The following is a 22160-nucleotide window of genomic DNA, read 5'->3' on the forward strand; positions in this document are numbered from 1 at the left end:
TGATGCCACCTGATCCGTATGTCCCGGTGGAAGGTGGATCAGGCAAATTGTCCCTCTCTCACTGCTCTCGCAGAACTTGATTCTGCCATTGTCTGTAAGCCATCAATAGATGACTGTGTGGCAGCAGTAACTGACTGTATTGTACAAGCAGATGCTTAATGTATTCTTAAAACCTCGACATGTTTTCCACTATGTCATCGTCCATATTGGAATTCTGCCTATCAAATGGCACGGAAGGCTCAAAAATGAGCCTGGGATACTTTCCATCGATATCCCACATTCTCGAACTGCATCGCTTTCCAGTGGGTCCGTGCAGATGCTTGATGGGTAAGACACCAAAGCCAGAAGGAATCTTGGATTAAGTTCACAATCAGCATATCCTCTACCACCAGTTTCAAAGTCATTTGAGACAAGATTTAAAAGGTCAGTGGCCAATATCACTCTGTCCCCCTCTCAATCTTGCTTTCTGATGACCAGGAAGTAACTGATACCCAGAGCATTGCCGATATTCTATGTGAAAGCTTTTGCTGGGTATCTAGCACTTCTGCCTCTTCTTCTGCTTTCTTGGCCATAAAGACTTGGGCAGAGCAATCACCTCTTTTCTTTCCAGCTGATTGTCTCTATGACTATAATCATCCCTATACATTGATGGAGCTCAAACTGGCCCTTCATTGGTCTGGCAGTACATTGGTTGGACCTGATGATATACACTATGAGATGCTGCGCCATCTATCTCCTGCTTCTTATGCTATCCTTCTGGTTGTTTTTAACTGGATCTGGCAGGAGAATGTTTTTCCTGATGCCTAGAACCAGACTAAAGGAATCTTGGAATCCTTCCCAGGCTTGGAGAAAGGCAGGACAACAAACTACTATCCATTTGCTTTGATGTGCTCTCTCTGTAAGACCTTAGAGAGGATGGTTAATGTTCGTCTTGTTTGGTTCCTCAAATCAAACAACTTCCTCTCGCCCACCCAATATGGGTTCCGACGACAATTCTCCACCATGGACCACCTTATTCGACTTGAAACGTCAATCAGAGAAGTCTTTCTCAAACAACATCCTGTGTCAATATTCTTTGACATTGAGAAGGCTTATACAACATGAAGGTATGGCATTTTGTGAGACCTTCATATATATATGGGTGATGTGGCCATTTGCCAATTTTTATTAAAATTTTTTTAATGGACAGGAGAATCCAAGTTTGTGTGTGTTCGACACTTTCCTGTTTTTTTTTTGCAGGAACTTGGAGTCCCTCTGGGCTGTGTTTTGAGTGTCACACCTTTCAGTATAAAATTAATGCCATCACTGAACAACTCCCTCTTGCTGTTGCAAACGGGCTCAACATGAGGTAAAGGAGCAGCAACTACAGAATCTACTCAATTGTTTACTGAAGTGGACCACAGCAAATGACTTTACCTTCTCTTTCTCTAAAACTGTTTGCATGCACTCTTTTTGCCAACGGGGTATTCACTCTCATCCTGAACTCTGTATTGGTGAAGTTTTGCTGCCTTTGGTCTATGAGACCAAGTTCTTGGGGCTTATCTTTGACATCAAGCAGCTACGGGCCAAATGTACAAGAACACTGAAGTAAAAGATATATCATGCTCTCATTCAATTGAAACTCTACTATGGATCACTGGTCTATGGCTCTGCCAGACCCATTGGCCTTAAAGATGTTAGACCCTATTCATCATCAAGGACTTTGGCTCTGAACTGGGGAAGTGCAGAATGTACCTCCACCATTTGCAATTGTCTTTACTATATGCTTTGAAACTTTGTTCCTTACTAAAGTATCCCGCCTGAGGTTGTGTTTTCTTTCCTCGATGAACCATAGTCTTTCAGAACATACGGTTTGCCATTGCTCCTTTTGGCCTTCATATCCAGGTGCAGTTAGATGAATTGGGTCTGTCCCTGGAAAACATTGCTGTATCCACTGGTCAACCCATCCCACCATGGCTTCTTACAGTCCCCAGTTGTGACCTGTCTTTAAGTCATCTGAGAAAAGTAGACACTCCTGATTGGAAATACTGACTGCTATTTGCTGAACATCTTTCAAACCATCCTTCCATTCTTATTTATACAGATGGTTCAAAATCAGGTGACTGTGTCGGCTCTGCCATGGTTTGTTGTGGTTCGGTGGCTGTGTGCAGAATGCTTTTTACAGCATCTGTATTCACTGCTGAACTGTATGCCATTTCTCTTGCCCTGGATCACATAGAAGCTAAGCAGTACTCGAAGTGCAGAACTTATACTGACTCGTTTAGTTCTCTACTGGCCCTGTAATCGCTTCATGTTGGTTCACACCCTATTGTCGCTAATATTCAAAACAGACTGGCCCATTTCTCTTTAGCGTCTACTTCTATCCAGTTTTTCTGGATACCAGGCCATGTTGGTATTTGCGGGAATGAGCTCACTGACATTGCAGCTTAGTTTATCTGCTCTGGCACTATCACCGCTGTGCCTGTCCCATGAACCATGGTCCTGTATTCAAGGCTCGGCTCTGTGCCAGCTGGCAGTTGACTTGGAGTCTTGTTAGCGTAAGGATCGGAAAGAGGAAGTTGTTCTAACTAGACTACGCATTGGTCACAGTTTTTCAACTCATTGTTTTCTTTTATCTGGAACTGACAGATCAGTGTGTAGTCTGTGTAACACTCAGATCACAATAAACCGCATTTTACTTTCTTGTCATCATTATGATTCACAACGATGGCACCATTTTGAGCATGTTCTGTTAGAAGGTTTCTCTATAACTTTAGACAGTGTTATTGGTTATGGTAACACTGTCCAACTTGGTAATGTTTTTAGTTTTTTAAAGGCCATTAATCTTTTTCATGCCATTTAAGTTTAATTTATACTTTACCCTTTTAAATGTGGCTCTCTTTTTAAAAATCACAGTTCATCTAGTTCAATTTGAAATTAGAAACTGATCGTAACATTAAGTAACTTGAAACCAGAACTGGAAAGGCCAACTTCAGGTGACTGACAGTGGTTTTTGTACTTACCTGTTATTCTTGCTGGCTAATTATGGTTATTACAGTCATGCTACAGAAAGTTCTTTACAACTTGAATTACTGTAGTTTTGCTCTTGACGTTGTAGACTAGATGTAAACATTGGTTTTATGCCATTTATTTATTTATTTTTTAACCTTGTTTTGTTTTACCTTAATTTCCTTTTACCTTTTTACTGGATATTTGGTGCAGATAGCCCAGCTGGTTTGTGCCAGAAAACACTAAAGCAAACAACCAATCTTCCTGTGGCTGTGGTGTACACACTAAACTTGTCTAAAGAACAATGACATCTAACCTTCCTGTGGCTGTGGTGTACACACTAAACTTTTCTAAATGAACAATGACATCTAACCTTCCTGTGGCTGTGGTCTACACACAAAACTTTTCTAAATGAACAATGACATCTAACCTTCCTGTGGCTTTGGTCTACACACTAAACTTGTCTAAATTAACAATGACACCTAATCTTCCTGTGGCTGTGGTGTACACACTAAACTTGTCTAAATGAACAATGACATCTAACCTTCCTGTGGCTGTGGTGTACACACTAAACTTGTCTAAATGAACAATGACATCTAACCTTCCTGTGGCTGTGGTGTACACACTAAACTTTTCTAAATGAACAATGACATCTAACCTTCCTGTGGCTGTGGTGTACACACTAAACTTTTCTAAATGAACAATGACATCTAACCTTCCTGTGGCTGTGGTGTACACACTAAACTTTTCTAAATGAACAATGACATCTAACCTTCCTGTGGCTGTGGTGTACACACTAAACTTTTCTAAATGAACAATGACATCTAACCTTCCTGTGGCTGTGGTGTACACACTAAACTTGTCTAAATGAACAATGACATCTAACCTTCCTGTGGCTGTGGTGTACACACTAAACTTGTCTAAATGAACAATGACATCTAACCTTCCTGTGGCTGTGGTGTACACACTAAACTTTTCTAAATGAACAATGACATCTAACCTTCCTGTGGCTGTGGTGTACACACTAAACTTTTCTAAATGAACAATGACATCTAACCTTCCTGTGGCTGTGGTGTACACACTAAACTTTTCTAAATGAACAATGACATCTAACCTTCCTGTGGCTGTGGTGTACACACTAAACTTTTCTAAATGAACAATGACATCTAACCTTCCTGTGGCTGTGGTGTACACACTAAACTTTTCTAAATGAACAATGACATCTAACCTTCCTGTGGCTGTGGTGTACACACTAAACTTTTCTAAATGAACAATGACATCTAACCTTCCTGTGGCTGTGGTGTACACACTAAACTTGTCTAAATGAACAATGACATCTAACCTTCCTGTGGCTGTGGTGTACACACTAAACTTTTCTAAATGAACAATGACATCTAACCTTCCTGTGGCTGTGGTGTACACACTAAACTTTTCTAAATGAACAATGACATCTAACCTTCCTGTGGCTGTGGTGTACACACTAAACTTGTCTAAATGAACAATGACATCTAACCTTCCTGTGGCTGTGGTGTACACACTAAACTTTTCTAAATTAACAATGACACCTAACCTTCCTGTGGCTGTGGTGTACACACTAAACTTGTCTAAATTAACAATGACATCTAACCTTCCTGTGGCTGTGGTGTACACACTAAACTTGTCTAAATGAACAATGACATCTACCCTTTCTGTGGCTGTGGTGTACACACTAAACTTTTCTAAATGAACAATGACACCTAACCTTCCTGTGGCTGTGGTGTACACACTAAACTTTTCTAAATTAACAATGACACCTAACCTTCCTGTGGCTGTGGTGTACACACTAAACTTTTCTAAATTAACAATGACACCTAACCTTCCTGTGGCTGTGGTGTGTACACTAAACTTTTCTATAAATTAATAATGACACCTAACCTTCCTGTGGCTGTGGTGTACACACTAAACTTGTCTAAATGAACAATGACATCTAACCTTTCTGTGGCTGTGGTGTACACACTAAACTTGTCTAAATTAATAATGACACCTAACCTTCCTGTGGCTGTGGTGTACACACTAAACTTGTCTAAATTAATAATGACACCTAACCTTCCTGTGGCTGTGGTGTACACACTAAACTTTTATAAATTAATAATGACACCTAACCTTCCTGTGGCTGTGGTGTACACACTAAACTTTTCTAAATGAACAATGACATCTAACCTTCCTGTGGCTGTGGTGTACACACTAAACTTTTCTAAATGAACAATGACATCTAACCTTCCTGTGGCTGTGGTGTACACACTAAACTTTTCTAAATGAACAATGACATCTAACCTTCCTGTGGCTGTGGTTGTACACACTAAACTTTTCTAAATGAACAATGACATCTAACCTTCCTGTGGCTGTGGTGTACACACTAAACTTGTCTAAATGAACAATGACATCTAACCTTCCTGTGGCTGTGGTGTACACACTAAACATGTCTAAATGAACAATGACATCTAACCTTCCTGTGGCTGTGGTGTACACACTAAACTTGTCTAAATGAACAATGACATCTAACCTTCCTGTGGCTGTGGTGTACACACTAAACTTTTCTAAATTAACAATGACACCTAACCTTCCTGTGGCTGTGGTGTACACACTAAACTTTTCTAAATTAACAATGACACCTAACCTTCCTGTGGCTGTGGTTGTACACACTAAACTTTTCTAAATTAACAATGACACCTAACCTTCCTGTGGCTGTGGTGTACACACTAAACTTTTATAAATTAATAATGACACCTAACCTTCCTGTGGCTGTGGTGTACACACTAAACTTTTATAAATTAATAATGACACCTAACCTTCCTGTGGCTGTGGTGTACACACTAAACTTGTCTAAATGAACAATGACACCTAACCTTCCTGTGGCTGTGGTGTACACACTAAACTTGTCTAAATTAATAATGACACCTAACCTTCCTGTGGCTGTGGTGTACACACTAAACTTTATAATTTAATAATGACACCTAACCTTCCTATGGCTGTGGTGTACACACTAAACTTTTCTAGATGATCCAAACCACCTTACGTTCCTGTGGCTCGGGTTTACACACTAAATAGTTCTAAATGAAGAATGGCATTTATTCTTTGTTTCCCAAGTATTATGTTTACACCTTGAACAACTTCTAGACAGACCTGAATTTGTTTGTGTGTAAAGTTGGAATTGTAAAAAGAACAAGTGTTTGAGAAATTTAGAGCTATTAGACTTTAGTACGATGATGACAAATACAAATTACTATTTTTTTTTTTTTTAGTTGGAGGAGCTCAGTATTACATTATCTACAAGAGAAGAAGAGTGCATGACATTGAATGAGGAAGTGAAAAGGGTAGGTTATTAATGTATCATGTAAATAAAAAAACTTGTGAGAAGTTGTATTGTGCATTAGATATTTAAGAAAAGATTTTTAAATGTGTATTACAAATAGAAAAACAAATATTGACTTGTACTAAACTTAGCTATTTCATTGCAACATTATCTTTTGTATATGGAAATTGAAATGTAATTTTTGTTCTTGCAGCTAACAAAAGAACTTGATGGTGAAAAGGAGACTTCAAAGATATTTCTTTCAATACTAGAAGAACAAAAATCACAACTGGAAAACACTGTTAGTGAACTTTTACAATTGAGGGGAGATAATGAGCTTATGACAGAGAAACTGTTTAAATTAACTAAGTAAGTTAATTAACTGAGCAAGTTCATTAACTCAACAGCTTTAAAATCTGTTGAAAAACCAAAGTTGAAGTAATTTGTTGTTAGGTATTTTGTAAATGATTTAACCCTTTTGCTACAACTTTGTAATATACACAAGTGCATCTACACACTTGTGTACGTTAAGTATTTGCACTATAACGTTTGATACAGCATGTGTATCTTTGCAAAATTTGGTTTACATTGAGTAAAGATAACAAGTATATTGCGTACAAAAAAATCAGGTTTTTTAATGAAAACGTTTTGCTAAATATTCGTGAAAACTAGTCTGAATGCAAAGTGATTTCATGTTACAATTAAAAAAATTACTTGCTCCAAATATCTCAATCTCTAAGATCTTCTAAATACATTTGTTTTCAGTAAGATTTCATATTTTGTTATTTTCTATACTTTTAACTGTGTGGGATCTGTCACTTGATCAATCTCATAAACATAATAAAAAATCAGTAAATAAATATATAAATTGTGTTGTGTTTGACTACATTTCATAATGCAAAAAATGCAAATGTTTAAGTAGCTTAAGTCTCATAATGCTGTATATGTACATTTATATCTATTATTTTATTGGCATTCTAGTCATGCCTAGCTAATGCTACATAATTTGCGGTGGTATGCGTTTGGATCCAGTAATATAAAACTGACGTTGGCTGTGTTTTAGTGGACTAGTGTTTTGTAATATACAGACACATTCAATTACTATATATATATATATATATATGTATTGCTATTTAGAAATAAATTATTAAATGTATTTTTCTCAAAACATAAAACAGTAAATCAAGAAGCAGAGCAAACAATTATCTCTCATCACTGTGACCTTTGTGTTAGGTTGTTGCTGGATATAGGTTACTAAATCCTTTAAAATTTTGAACAAGGAAGATATGAAACAATTTTTAGGGTTTATATGTACACTCGATTAACCAAAAAACTAAATAAATAACTACAGTGATACCATAAACTTCCATTATAATCTATCAAGCTTAGTAACTAAGATTTATTTAGGTTTTAAAAAATATGAAACTTTGAGCAAACATCACTTATCTCATCGATATTGTTGTAGTATTTTTACGATTAAAACTACTCTGAGGATATTCTAAGCTGTTGAGTGGTTATTCACATGTCAAGTATTGAAATAAGTGTGTATAAGGGACCGTTTCAAAATATGGATCAGTGCCACCATATATGATTCACTACATAAAACATCTCACCAAACTAAAAAAATACGAGGTTCTAATTTTATATCTTCATAATGTTGGTAATTTGAGTTCCTAATTTATATGAAAACTACAGACTTAGCATTCTGACACCACAAACATCTAATTTTAAACAGAGCTGCTTTCAACATACCATGGAACTTACTAAAATCGATATTTAAAATGTTTTTCAATATTTACTATTAAATTCAGAAAGTAACCCATATATAATATTAAAGTTTGAATTATAACCTACAGTTTGACTCCAAACTGATTTACATAAATTCATAAAGTAGTAGTTAAATAAAATTTGAAATGCAAGTCAACAAATGCAATGACATGACCTTTGACTGTCATGAAAGGGTTAATCTGCTGTCTGTATTTTCCGTAGCAGTGAATTACTGAATATTTTTCTTTGACAAAATTAGAAGGCAAAGTCGTTTGTTACCAGATATACATTGTAACTCAGGTAATTCTACTTTTGGTCCAGCATAGCCAGGTGGTTAAGGCCCTCAACTCGTAATCTGAAGATCGCAGATTTGAATTCTTGTTACACCAAACATGCTTGCCATTTCAGGTGTGGGGGTGTTATAATGTTATGGCCATCCCACTATGCATTGGTAAGAGTAGTTCAAGAATTGGCTGTGGGTGGTGATGACTAGCTGCCTTACAGTGCTACATTATGGACTGGCTAGTGCAGATAGCCCTTGTGTAACTTTGCATGAAATTCTAAAAGAAACAATTCTACTTATGAGTTTTATTTTACTCTTGAGTTATTCATTTATGACTTTGAAAGGATGGTTTATATACTGTAATTATCTTCCAGAGGTTTGAATTTAAACAGACAATGACTGTGTTATCTTTATTTATTCACGGCTCTGTAATAGAGAACTTAAATAAGATTTACATTACACTATAGGTATTCAAAGATGGTCTATTTTTGGACCCTAGAAAGGTTTAACTTGATATGGTTTGTATAATACTTTAGAGAAAAAGACTTGCTATGGAAGAAAGCCTACCATTTACACTTGCAATGTGTCCAAGCAACAGATCGGTGGATGGCAGATCAGGAAGTGCCAAACTGTTTAGGATGTAAAACAGCTTTCTCCCTCACAGTGAGGAAGGTATATTAAAAGTGTTATATTAATGAAGCACAAATAGATAACTTGTAGCGTGGTTTATGAATAGAATATTTAATAATGGTTTGTAGTAAAAATATATTCTCAAGACAGCTGATATATGGGTATTAAAACTAATTAAAATAAAATACAGGACAATGTTTTGACCTGAAGATGACCTAAGAAGGTTGAAATGTTCTCTGTTTTAATTAAAATATCCATACCAACTGTCTTGAGAATACATTTTTACTTCAAGTGGGTTTCTCATTATCAAGAAGTAGTGTGGAGTATTTCCAAGGTTCATAGCAGTGTAGTGCAGTTTTTAATGGTAACTTTCTGTATTAGATACTCATTTCAAATGTTTGTAGTTTTAAAATCGTAATCTTAATGCAACACACTGCTCCTAGATACAAACATGTAGTGTTTCTGTAACTTGTATTAGAAGACTTTGTGTTATCTCTTAAGTAGGTTCAGTATGCAAAGTATACAGCTGAGAATATAAAAGTTGTGTTAAATAAGTAACCTTACACTAATTTTCATATAACCTTTTTTTGTTGCCTTGGAGGCTATGTTTCTACCTATAAGGTTGTAGTGTCTACAGCATCATTGGTGCATTTGTGGTTGTATTTTTATTTATCAGACTTTGTTTCACTTTTGACAGCATCACTGTCGTCTTTGTGGGCGTATTTTTTGTCACATCTGTGCCAACAACTGGATGATGACAACAGCAAGCAGGTAATGTTTTAATTGTGCGCTAACCATGCAGTCATGTACTACATATTTTATTCAGGTTTGTGAAATGTATCAGCTGAGCCCACATAAGGCCGAACTCCTCAGGTTACTCGCATTTCACTAAACTTTAGGGTAAAGGAATTCTCATAATACTACAGCAGAAGCTAAGTTTTTATAATCCAATCAGATGGTTTCATTACAACTCAAATATTGATTTTATTTTTAATCCAAAATGCAGTTTGTTAATTTCATTGAACTGTGTATCTTTTATTGATTTTGTAAGTTTGAACATTCATTAGTACTTCAGAAAGATAAAAAATAAGTTGGTGGCGGGTACTACAATCAGATTCTTTCTGTCTAATGAAGTATTTCAAAAAGGTGAAAAAGTAAGTTGGTGGTAGGTGCTACCAGTCAGTTGCTTTCTATCTAATTATTAGTTTAAAAAAAATTAGTTGTTGGTAGGTGTTGGCAGTCAGTTTCTTTTCTTTTAATCAGTAGTTGAAAAGAAAAAATAAGTTTGTGAGGGTTCTTCCAGTCAGTTTCTTTCCTTCTAATCCTTAGTTCAAAAATAAAATAAGTTGATAGTGGGTACTATCAGCAAGTTGCTTTCTGCCCTGCATTTCAAGATTTAAAAATAACTTAGTGACACTATGATTTTCTCTAGTCTGCAATTTACATTAGTAATTTTTACCATAAGAAAGAGTGGATGAGCAATTTTGCAACTGGGAATCAAATCTGAGATCCCCAACCTGAATCATTAAAGCTGAACAAACATGAAGTGAAAAACATCTTAAACGAAAGTTGAAATTGTGTATAATACAAATAACCTATTATGTGGCTTCTTAGCAACAAACATTTCAATTACTTGGATAGTTGAAATAATCAAACAGTCTAAAACCTCAATTTTATAACAACCAGCTGAATTATAACTTTTAGTAGTTCATCACTTGATGAAATAATTGAAAATGTAACCATCAGAAACTTGATTAATCAGGTTATGTGAAAGTTGTTACTGCTGTTTGTAGGTAGTTGATTATATTGTCCAGTTCAGTAGTCACCACTTTTGTTGCTTATGTTACTAGGATCTTGTTTATATGTAATATTTACAGTTTAATTTTAAGCAAGTCAGACTTTGTTATTAAAATATCTAGCTTGTGAATAACTACATGGCAATTTCTACAAGATAGTCCACATTCTAAGTTGTGATTATTATTTAACAGTATGGATTAGTTCTTAAATTGATACCTAGCTGTATCCATCTGTGTGAACACTTTGTTAACAAGACTAGTTGTATTTGTCTGTGTGAACACTAACAAGACTGTCTGTATCCTTCTGTGTGAACACTAACAAGACTGTCTGTATCCTTCTGTGTGAACACTTTGTTAACAAGACTAGTTGTATTCGTCTGTGTGAACACTAACAAGACTAGTTGCATTCGTCTGTGTGAACACTAACAAGACTGTGTATTTGTCCGTGTGAACACTAACAAGACTGTGTATTTGTCCGTGTGAACACTAACAAGACCGGCTGTATCCGTCCGTGTGAACACTAACAAGACCGGCTGTATCCGTCCGTGTGAACACTAACAAGACCGGCTGTATCCGTCCGTGTGAACACTAACAAGACCGGCTGTGTCCGTCCGTGTGAACACTAACAAGGCGGCTGTATCCGTCCGTGTGAACACTAACAAGGCCGGCTGTATCCGTCGTGTGAACACTAACAAGGCGGCTGTATCCGTCCGTGTGAACACTAACAAGGCCGGCTGTATCCGTCCGTGTGAACACTAACAAGGCCGGCTGTATCCGTCCGTGTGAACACTAACAAGGCCGGCTGTATCCGTCCGTGTGAACACTAACAAGGCCGGCTGTATCCGTCCGTGTGAACACTAACAAGGCCGGCTGTATCCGTCCGTGTGAACACTAACAAGGCGGCTGTATCCGTCCGTGTGAACACTAACAAGGCGGCTGTATCCGTCCGTGTGAACACTAACAAGGCCGGCTGTATCCGTCCGTGTGAACACTAACAAGGCGGCTGTATCCGTCCGTGTGAACACTAACAAGGCGGCTGTATCCGTCCGTGTGAACACTAACAAGGCCGCTGTATCCGTCGTGTGAACACTAACAAGGCCGGCTGTATCCGTCCGTGTGAACACTAACAAGGCGGCTGTATCCGTCCGTGTGAACACTAACAAGGCGGCTGTATCCGTCCGTGTGAACACTAACAAGGCCGGCTGTATCCGTCCGTGTGAACACTAACAAGGCGGCTGTATCCGTCCGTGTGAACACTAACAAGGCGGCTGTATCCGTCCGTGTGAACACTAACAAGGCCGGCTGTATCCGTCCGTGTGAACACTAACAAGGCCGGCTGTATCCGTCCGTGTGAACACTAACAAGGCCGGCTGTATCCGTCCGTGTGAACACTTTTAAATATTGTTAACAAAACTTCTTGCTGAAGTTTTATTTTAATGTATTGAACTTTTTATTGGAATAGTTTTTCTGTTTGTGTCTGAAAATTACCAATGATTCAATATCATATTTATTTTAATTTTCTAGTCAAAGGGCTCGTGTTTGTAATGAATGTTATGTACAACATCTTCAGTTAGAGTTGGATGTAAATTTAAGTTCTCCCTTACCTTGCCATGAAGAAGATAGTGAAGATGATAGTCTCTCTCCATTGCTTGAGTGTAAAGTGAGTACAGGTTAGTATCTTGATTTTATTATATAAAGAAAGAGATGAATAGTAAATATTTGTATAGATTCTTGGAATAGTGAACTTCATGGCTCTCTTTTCCCTTCTCTACCATCCTGCAAAAGAGCAAAATAAAATTATTATGAAGAATAAATTTATTTCATCCACAACTAATGTGTAAGAGGTTCATGCAAATAATTTTGTGATATTTTTCTATACTATTGAAAATTTGAAAAACAAATAATTAAAAAATATTTAAATTTTAAAAGGTCTAAAATTTGTATAATATAAAATCTTACTATTTAAGCAAGCAAAAATTGTCCATCTTTCCTTCTAGAGTTTTTTTACAGGTAAAATAAGGTGTTTTAGGGTTTGTCTTGATCCCCGACAGGCATGCCAAAATATGCCTTTTTGGCTTCACACATTTAGCAGATGCTGTCACAGAGTACTTTTTCACTCTTGTCTGAATAAATTAGTCACATACATAGCAGAATGCATCTAGAGAATGCTTGCAGCTTCTTGACGCAGTCTCTAATAAAATCAGATAGGTTTGTGTTCACTTAGGCAGCTAGAACTAAACTGAAATGGTGAGCTCCTGTGTGTGTGTGTGTATGTATTACTATAGAAAGTTTGAGAAAATTCTCTATCAGCTACTCAGCACTGAATCTTTCTGAAATGTTCTGGAAAATGGGTAACTTTGAAAATTTCATTACCCAGGTTCACAAAAGCAAAGTTTGAAAAGAAAAATAGGTTTTTTCCATTTTCTTTAGGCATAAGCAATTGGGAAAAACACTTTTTGCCCAGGAACAAGAAAAAGTAAAAATTTTCTTACATAGTGTAATTTGTAGGACAACTTTTTTTACCTCCTTTTAAGTTATGAGTGATATTAGCTGTTGGTTCTTGTCCATTGTTTATCTACTGCTACTCTTCATGGATTCTGATCTTAAAAGACCCTGCACTTTACTTACCATTGTTGGAACACTAATTACAATAAAAGTCTTTCTGATCAAGTCTTTATGATCTGACAATCAGTTTTAAGTGGTATTATACTACCTATAAAATGTGTCAAAAAGTGATGAATGTTCTACTTTGTATTGGCTCTAGTTGTTACCTGACTTGCTGATTTCATGTAAAAAGTAGTTTTGATCTAGTATATTGAGCCATATAGCTATTCGTATTAATACAATGTGTCATTTTGTAACATATGCTTTGGAATAACATTAGTTCTGTCCAGTGTCTCTGACATACCTTGATTTTAGTTTTTGGATAGTGGAAATGTTTAAGTTGCATAAAATATAGATCAAACTTACTCAATAGTAAATAGTTTTTACTTAAAGAAAAACCTACAGTTTGATATATTTTTATCATTCTCTGTTGTGACATTTTCTGTTACTTGTTGACTGTTTTTTGGAAGATGTATAAAAATTTTTTATTGTTTATCAGAAAGTTTATTTTTGTATTCAGTCATGTAGTACATAAGTGTATTTATTTGATACATTATTAACATTTTGTATGTAGGTGTGCACTGAACACTTGAAGGATGTTCTATGATTCAGTTAGGGTTACTACAGAATGTAGTATTGGAAAATATACACTGGAATACCATTAGGTATTCATGTTAATACAACTTATATCACTTTAATGTATCCTGTATGAAACTAGCTGTTAATATTAGTACAGTTTGTACTTTTTCACTTTAAATTATATTCTAGATTACAAAATACATATATTCTGTATGAAATTAGCTGTTCATGTTTGTACAGTTTGTTCTTTTTCACATTAAAGTGTACTCTACATTACAAAATACATATATTCTGTGTGGAATAAGCTGTTCATGTTTGTACAGTATGTTCTGTTTCACTTTAAATTATACTCTAGATTACAAAATACATATTCTGTGTGGAATAAGTTGTTCATGTTTGTATAGTTTGTTCTGTTTCACTTTATATTATACTCTAGATTACAAAATACATATTCTGTGTGGAATAAGTTGTTTGTACTGTTTGTTCTGTTTCACTTTATATTATACTCTAGATTACAAAATACATATATTCTGTGTGGAATAAGTTGTTCTTGTTTGTACAGTTTGTTCTGTTTCACTTTATATTATACTCTAGATTACAAAATACATATATTCTGTGTGGAATAAGTTGTTCTTTTTTGTACAGTTTGTTCTGTTTCACTTTATATTATACTCTAGATTACAAAATACATATTCTGTGTGGAATAAGTTGTTCATGTTTGTACAGTTTGTTCTGTTTCACTTTATATTATACTCTAGATTACAAAATACATATATTCTGTGTGGAATAAGTTGTTCATGTTTGTACAGTTTGTTCTGTTTCACTTTATATTATAGTCTAGATTACAAAATACATATATTCTGTGTGGAATAAGTTGTTCTTGTTTGTACAGTTTGTTCTGTTTCACTTTATATTATAGTCTAGATTACAAAATACATATATTCTGTATGGAATAAGTTGTTCATGTTTGTACAGTTTGTTCTGTTTCACTTTATATTATAGTCTAGATTAAATGTTAATACAACTTATTTCACTTTGTAATATATTCTATGTAAAATTGGCTGTTCACATTGTCTTTCTGTATCTCAGGATAAAAGCTTGCATGTGATAATCTTTTTAGTATACAATAAAGAAACAACTACAGTTTAATTAGTTTTCTGACAAAACTGTTTAAGGCAGATGAATTTCTAAATGCTGTGAGAATTAACTACAGAGGGTGGACAAAAGTGGCCCCTTTTGAAAACATTGTTTGTCTTTCATTAGGTAACACAGAAATATGTAAAACTATATGTATTTAAAACACCTTGATGAAATCTGTTCAAATATCTCAAATCCTAATTTTAACATTTAGCTTTTGTAACTACCCAAACTTTTCATGATTTTAGTTACATATTCTCATAAAAAATGTTATTCCTTCTGTAGTTTCTTAGATATTATTAATTCAGTTAGTCCACAAAAGGATCAAACAAGTTTCTCTGTAGTTATGGAGTCGTTGAAAGCTAGAAATAAGACAATCAATGCTATGGTTTGGTGAGGGCAATCACACGATATCAATCTGATTGAAAATGTATAGGCTGTGATACACCAATTAATGAAAGACCACAAGCTAAACATGGAAGATAAACTTTTTGAAGTACTCGAAGGATAACAGGCAATCACTTAGGAATATCTGTACAAGCTCATTTGAAAGCTTATAACATCGATGTGAAACAATACTGAAACCTAAGGAATGTTGACTAAATATTAACTGGTTTGTGTTATTTTTAGTTTCATTTTTTACATTTTCTTATTGCAGAAAAACTTGTTTGATCATTTTGTAGGTTACTTGGAATAACCAGATGTAAGTATTTAGATCTCACAATTTACTTTGGTTGTATTTTAGAAACCTCTAACCCCATCGTATCAGATGTTGTAACATCCTTACCGCTACCTGCAAGTGATCAGCAGCAACAGATGTCAAATGCCACTACAGAGCATCCTTTAATGAGTAGTGGAGACAAAGACAATAAGTAGGTTTTGCTGTAAACAGATATAACCTGTTCACAACTTGTAGAGCATATTAGTGTTTTGTTATTAAAGGGGAAGTAAAAATGTATATGAACCCATCTATCAGTTATTAACATATGTCTAATGTAGTTAAACATAGTAACACAGAAGATTAAATTAGTATCTACAGACTCTTCAAAAGTAGTTTGTATAATGTAGTTAAACATAGTAACACAGAATATTAAATTAGTACCTACAGATTCTTCAAAACTAGTACCAACAGAATGTAAGGGCAGTAAAATGTGTATGAACCCATCTATCAGTTATTAACATTTGTATAATGTAGTTGAACATAGTAACTCAGAAGAATGAATAAGGACCTACAGACTCTTCAAAACTAGTAGCAACAGAATGTAAAGGGGGCAGTGAAAATGTATATGAACCCATCTTTTAGTTATTAACATATGAATAATATAGTTAAACATAGTAATGCAGAAGAATGAATTAGTACCTACAGACCCTTCAAAACCAGTAGCAACATAATATAATGCTATATTTAATTCACCACAGGGTATATTTATCTGTATTGTAAATTTCATTTAAAGTAATTTAAACTTATTTCCTCAGTTCTAGAAAGGAGTGTTTCTCTGTGATTTATCTTCCATGACTGTTCTCAGATGGGTTTGTGTGTGTGCTTATGTTTTGCAATAAAGGCATTTAATTACTCAATTACTTTAGAAAATTAAAAACTTTTAAACTTTTTATTTTTCAATAAGGCAAAATCCAGCAACCAGGTTACCAGAAAAACAAAGTCAAATCATATCAGATGTTCTAACATCCTTACCACTACCTGCAAGTGTTCAGGAGCAACAGATGTCGAATGCCACTACAGAGCATCCTTTAATGAGTAATGGAGACAAAGACAATAAGTAAGTTTAGCTGTAAACAGATATAAGCAGTTATTGTTAAGAACTTGTAGAGGTTATTAATGTTTTGTTATTAAAATGGGGGCAGTAAAAATGTATATAAATCCATTTATTAGTTATTAACATTTGTATAATGTAGTTAAACATATTAACGCAGAAGAATCAATTAGTACCTACAGACTCTTCAAAACTAGAAGTAACAGATTGTAAAAAGGGGCAGTGAAAATGTATATGAACCCATCTTTTGGTTATTAACATATGCATAATGTAGTTAAACATAGTAACTCAGAAGAATGAATAAGGACCTTCAGACTCTTTAAAACCAGTAGCAACATAATGTAACGCTATATGTAATTCACCACAGGGTATATTTATCTGTATTGTAAATTTCATTTAAAGTAATTTAAACTTATTTCCTCAGTTCTAGAAAGGAGTGTTTCTCTGTGATTTATCTTCCATGACTGTTGTCAGATGGGTTTGTGTGTGTGCTTATGTTTTGCAATAAAGGCATTTAATTATTCAATTACTTTAGAAAATTAAAACTTTTAAACTTTTATTTTTCAATAAGGCAAAATCCAGCAACCAGGTTACCAGAAAACAAAGTAAAATCATATCAGATGTTCTAACATCCTTACCACTACCTGCAAGTGTTCAGGAGCAACAGATGTCGAATGCCACTACAGAGCATCCTTTAATGAGTAATGGAGACAAAGACAATAAGTAAGTTTAGCTGTAAACAGATATAAGCAGTTATTGTTAAGAACTTGTAGAGGATATTAATGTTTTGTTATTAAAATGGGGGCAGTAAAAGTGTATATAAACCCTTCTATTAGTTATTAACATTTGTATAATGTAGATAAACAAAGTAACACAGAAGATTAAATTAGTATCTACAGACTCTTCAAAACTAGTAGCAACAGATTGTAAAAGGGGCAGTGAAAATGTGTATGAACCCATCTATCAGTTATTAACATTTGTATAATGTAGTTAAACATAGTAACTCAGAAGAATGAATAAGGACCTTCAGACTCTTCAAAATTAGTAGCAACAGAATGTAACGCTATATTTAATTCACCACAGGGTATATTTATCTGTATTGTAAATTTGCTTTAAAGTACTTTTAACTAATATTTCCTCAGTTCGAGAAAGGAGTGTTTCTCTGTGATTTATCTTCCATGACTGTTCTCAGATGGGTTTGTGTGTGTGCTTATGTTTTGCAATAAAGGCATTTAATTACTTTAGAAAATTAAAAACTTTTTATTTTTCAATAAGGCAAAATCCAGCAACCAGGTTACCAGAAAAACAAAGTAAAATCATATCAGATGTTCTAACATCCTTACCACTACCTGCAAGTGTTCAGGAGCAACAGATGTTGAATGCCACTACAGAGCATCCTTTAATGAGTAATGGAGACAAAGACAATAAGTAAGTTTAGCTGTAAACAGATATAAGCAGTTATTGTTAAGAACTTGTAGAGGATATTAATGTTTTGTTATTAAAATGGGGGCAGTAAAAATGTATATAAACCCATCTATCAGTTATTAACATATGTATAATGTAGTTAAACATAGTAACTCAGAAGATTAAATTAGTACCTACAGACTATTCAAAGTTAGTAGCAACAGACTGCCCTTTTACTGTAAAGGGCAGTAAAAATGTATATGAACCCATCTATCAGTTATTAAAATATGTATAATGTAGTTAAACATAGTAACACAGAAGAATCAATTACTACCTACAGACCCTTCAAAACCAGTAGCAACATAATGTAACGCTATATGTAATTCACCACAGGGTATATTTATCTGTATTGTAAATTTCATTTAAAGTACTTTAAACTTATTTCCTCAGTTCTAGAAAGGAGTGTTTCTCTGTGATTTACCTTCCATGACTGTTCTCAGATGGGTTTGTGTGTGTGCTTTATTTTTGCAATAAAGGCATTCAATTACTGAATTACCTTAGAAAATTAAAAACTTTTAAACTTTTTTTTTTCAAAAAGGCAAAATCCAACAACCAGGTTACCAGAAAAACAAAGTAAACATAATACGATGGTAAAATAACCAAGCTGTAAACACTTTCATATGAAATGAAAATTTGAAGGAGAAAAACAGTTAAAGTCGTATAGAAAGTAAACATATGAAATTAAAACGTAATATGACAGGAAATGAAAATTTGAAGGAAAAACAGGTAAAGTTGTATAGAAAGTAAACATGAAATTAAAACATGCAATATGACAGGAAATGAAAAATTGAAGAAAAAACAGTTAGTTGTATAGAAAGTAAACATATGAAATTAAAACATGTAATATGATACAAAATGAAAAATTGAAGAAAAAACTGTTTTAAATCATAAATTTATAAAATGTAGTTCTTCCTTTGGTCTACATATAGGTGTAATAAAGCTGGCATAGTGAGGATTAAATAATACTGTATTATAGCAGTGGTTTCAAGAAGTTAAAATGGTTTAATATTTAAAACCTTATTTAATTCAAACTATAGGTTACAGAATGATGTTATTGAGGATGCAAGTGAAGATTTTGCTGTCATCAGTGATGGAGAGATTTGTCGGTCACTGTCTGCTTCCAGTCCATACAATACTTTTCTAGAGCATTCAAGTGAATCAAAACCAAGGTGCTATTTAATGTTAACTCAAGAATAAAGCCACTTAAACTGTATTTCAGATTTTCTGTTTGTAAACAACGTAATGTACCTCAGAAAGTTAATATTGGATAAAATTGATATCTTGACTCAGAATATTTCACTTCTTGCAATTTGTTATAAGAACTACTTTTCAAATAAATCAGTTATGAAACATTTATTGTAAATATTGTAACCCTTTTCATTTATCTGTTTTTGTATGTATATATTAGGTTTTATAGATGTATTGAAATATTTCATTCCAACTGGGTAATGTTTTTTTTTTTTTATGTAGAATGCACATGAATGTTCCATGCACAATTGAGGATATCGAAAACTGTGGATCAGATGGAAGTTCTGGAGAGGTTTGGGTAAATGCTGGCTGTAGTTATGGATTACCAGTATTGCTTGAGGAGCCAGGTGTTACACTGTCTTGGGAAATCTCATCAGAAGCAAAAGTACATAAATTGTCAAATGTAATGTTACAAAAAGTGCTATATATAAGGTTGATTTGTGGTGACTTGTTGCTATGTGTAAGGTTGATTTATGGTGACTCGTTGCTATATATGTGTGTGCTATGGTACTATCAGAATTATATTTTAACAAGTGTGTGTTTGACATTGTAATGCTACTTAATAATCTCGTAGTTCCAGGAAACTGTGGCAATGTTTTCTCTGGATAATGAGTGTTAAATGATGTGGAGTCAGCAGAGATAACATTTTGAAGAATGAAGTCTTAAAATATTCTCCAAATGTTTATACAGTAGAATAATGCAGGCTCTTAAACTAGCTTCTTAGCTAATCTATACCACAAACGTCATTCATCCCTTCGGTGTGGATTCCTGTACATGGTGAGGGGACCTCCTTTGGGAACTAAACATCAACTCACGTGTTTGCCGTGTGTGGTGACCCATGAAGGGGAGGAGAGGATCCTGGTGGTTGAGGGATCCAACCCTAACACACTACTTTGGCCTTGAATTCCTGTAGATGGGTAACCTTGGGTGTTGTGGACATTACATCTGATGCTGGTCTTTGGGTATAGTGCTCATGCAACCCTGGCGTTGCTTCAGTGTTCTTATTTGACGTTGTAGTGCTTCCCCTCATAGGGCTCATTGGAGGGTGGGGTTGGTGGGCATTGAAATATTCCTTTTTTTTATTATTATGGATTCTCCTTATAAAAACGTAAATAAAATAGTGGAAAAATAGTCCATAATTAAACAACCTGAGCATCAATCTTCAACATCTGTAACACCTTTTCTTCATTTTCTATACTACATTCTCTTTCAGACAAACCTCTATGGCAAATGTCTCCCTTTTCCATTGAGAAGGGACTAGAGGTACTTGCTGGTTCTTCAAAGTCAGCAAAGAAGCTTCGATCTGGTGACATATTGGTGGAAATATCCACAACCCAATACAGTGAACTCCTCTTGCATTCAAAGGCAATTTGGGATATACGCATTGAGGTAACTCTCATGCTACTTTGAATTCATCAGGAGGAGTTATTGTTGAGAGGGTTTGAAGAACATTCCCGAGTTAAAGATTTTTGCTGGTTTCTCCACCCAAGGAGTTTTTGCAATGAGGCATAATTCCACTCGCAAAGATGGAATTGTGATGCCAACAAGTGTCTTCATTCTGACGTTTACATCTCCACGTCCACCTGCCACCATTAAGACACGTTATCTTAATTGCAGGGTACATCCATACATTTCAAACCCTCCGATGTTTCCAGTGTCAGCAGTTCGGTCACTCAAAGACATCATGTCGTGGTTCCTTGACGTGTGCTCGTTGCTGTGGTAAGGACCATGATACCTATGAGTATGAAACAGACCCTCATTGCATCAATTGCAATGGCTCTCACCCATCCTACTTTCGTTCTTGGTCTAAATTGTTTGAATAAAAAGATGTGCAGCATTTGAAAATGATTCATAACATTAATTATCCTCAGGCTTGAAAGTTGCTGTCAACCACTTAATCTCTGACGTATGCTGCTGCACTTCATTCCACTACTACAGTGCCTCCAAAAGAATCGTTCTTAAAATAAATGAAAAGACTTTTGACCTCCATGGTTATAAAGTAGATGAATCAACTTCAACTCCCAACTCTGTCCCTTACATGCATTCCAACGAACCCCAAGATCTACTTTTTTTGGTTCCAGGTACAGGCATTTCCTTGGATACACCTTCTTCTACCACTCCAAGATGCAAAATGATTATTCATTCATATCCTCAGTTGCTGGAGTACTCTTCTAGCAGCAAAGACCTACCCAATCGACCCAAAGCAGGATCCATGGAGATTGATAGACCTCCCTCGAATAAAGACATCAAAAAAGAAGATGTGGTAGTAAACAGAGGGTTTCTCCATCCAATTAGCCTACACATAAATAAAAATGGCCACCTTGATACAGTGGAACCATAGTGGTTTATGTTGTAATCTGGATGACGTGAAAACACTGATTGCTTCCTACCTTCCTTATGTCTTTCCTTACAGGAAACATCACTGTTTGTTCTCTCTACCTTTTGCCTGGAGAGACCTATGATCAATTAAACTTTGATGCTGTCATTGAACAGTTTCTACCTCTCCCTTTTTAATCATGGGGTACTCTAGTGGACATCATCCCTTCCGAGGATGTGCTGAT

General features: G+C 35.0%; 1 protein-coding gene across 11 annotated transcripts in view; it reads left to right on the forward strand.

The window, feature by feature from the left end:
- LOC143224688 (uncharacterized) overlaps positions 1–18319 on the forward strand; it is a 57345-nt gene extending 39026 nt beyond the window's left edge. For 9 of the 11 annotated variants that reach the window (XM_076452865.1, XM_076452863.1, XM_076452861.1 and 6 more), the window contains 9 exons: positions 6270–6341; positions 6534–6688; positions 8906–9041; positions 9697–9770; positions 12320–12465; positions 15861–15987; positions 16741–16893; positions 17459–17610; positions 18163–18319. In XM_076452865.1, coding sequence (XP_076308980.1) covers positions 6270–6341; positions 6534–6688; positions 8906–9041; positions 9697–9770; positions 12320–12465; positions 15861–15987; positions 16741–16893; positions 17459–17516 — 921 coding nt within the window. In that variant the 3' untranslated portion in view covers positions 17517–17610; positions 18163–18319. Of the gene's footprint in view, positions 1–6269; positions 6342–6533; positions 6689–8905; positions 9042–9696; positions 9771–12319; positions 12466–15860; positions 15988–16740; positions 16894–17458; positions 17611–18162 lie in introns of those variants that run through there. The other 2 variants (XM_076452870.1, XM_076452871.1) reach the window with 2 other exon arrangements.
- The last annotated feature ends 3841 nt before the right edge of the window (positions 18320–22160 follow it).

Source organism: Tachypleus tridentatus, chromosome 9 (assembly GCF_004210375.1).
Source record: "Tachypleus tridentatus isolate NWPU-2018 chromosome 9, ASM421037v1, whole genome shotgun sequence".
NCBI classification, from domain to species: Eukaryota; Metazoa; Arthropoda; class Merostomata; order Xiphosura; family Limulidae; genus Tachypleus; species Tachypleus tridentatus.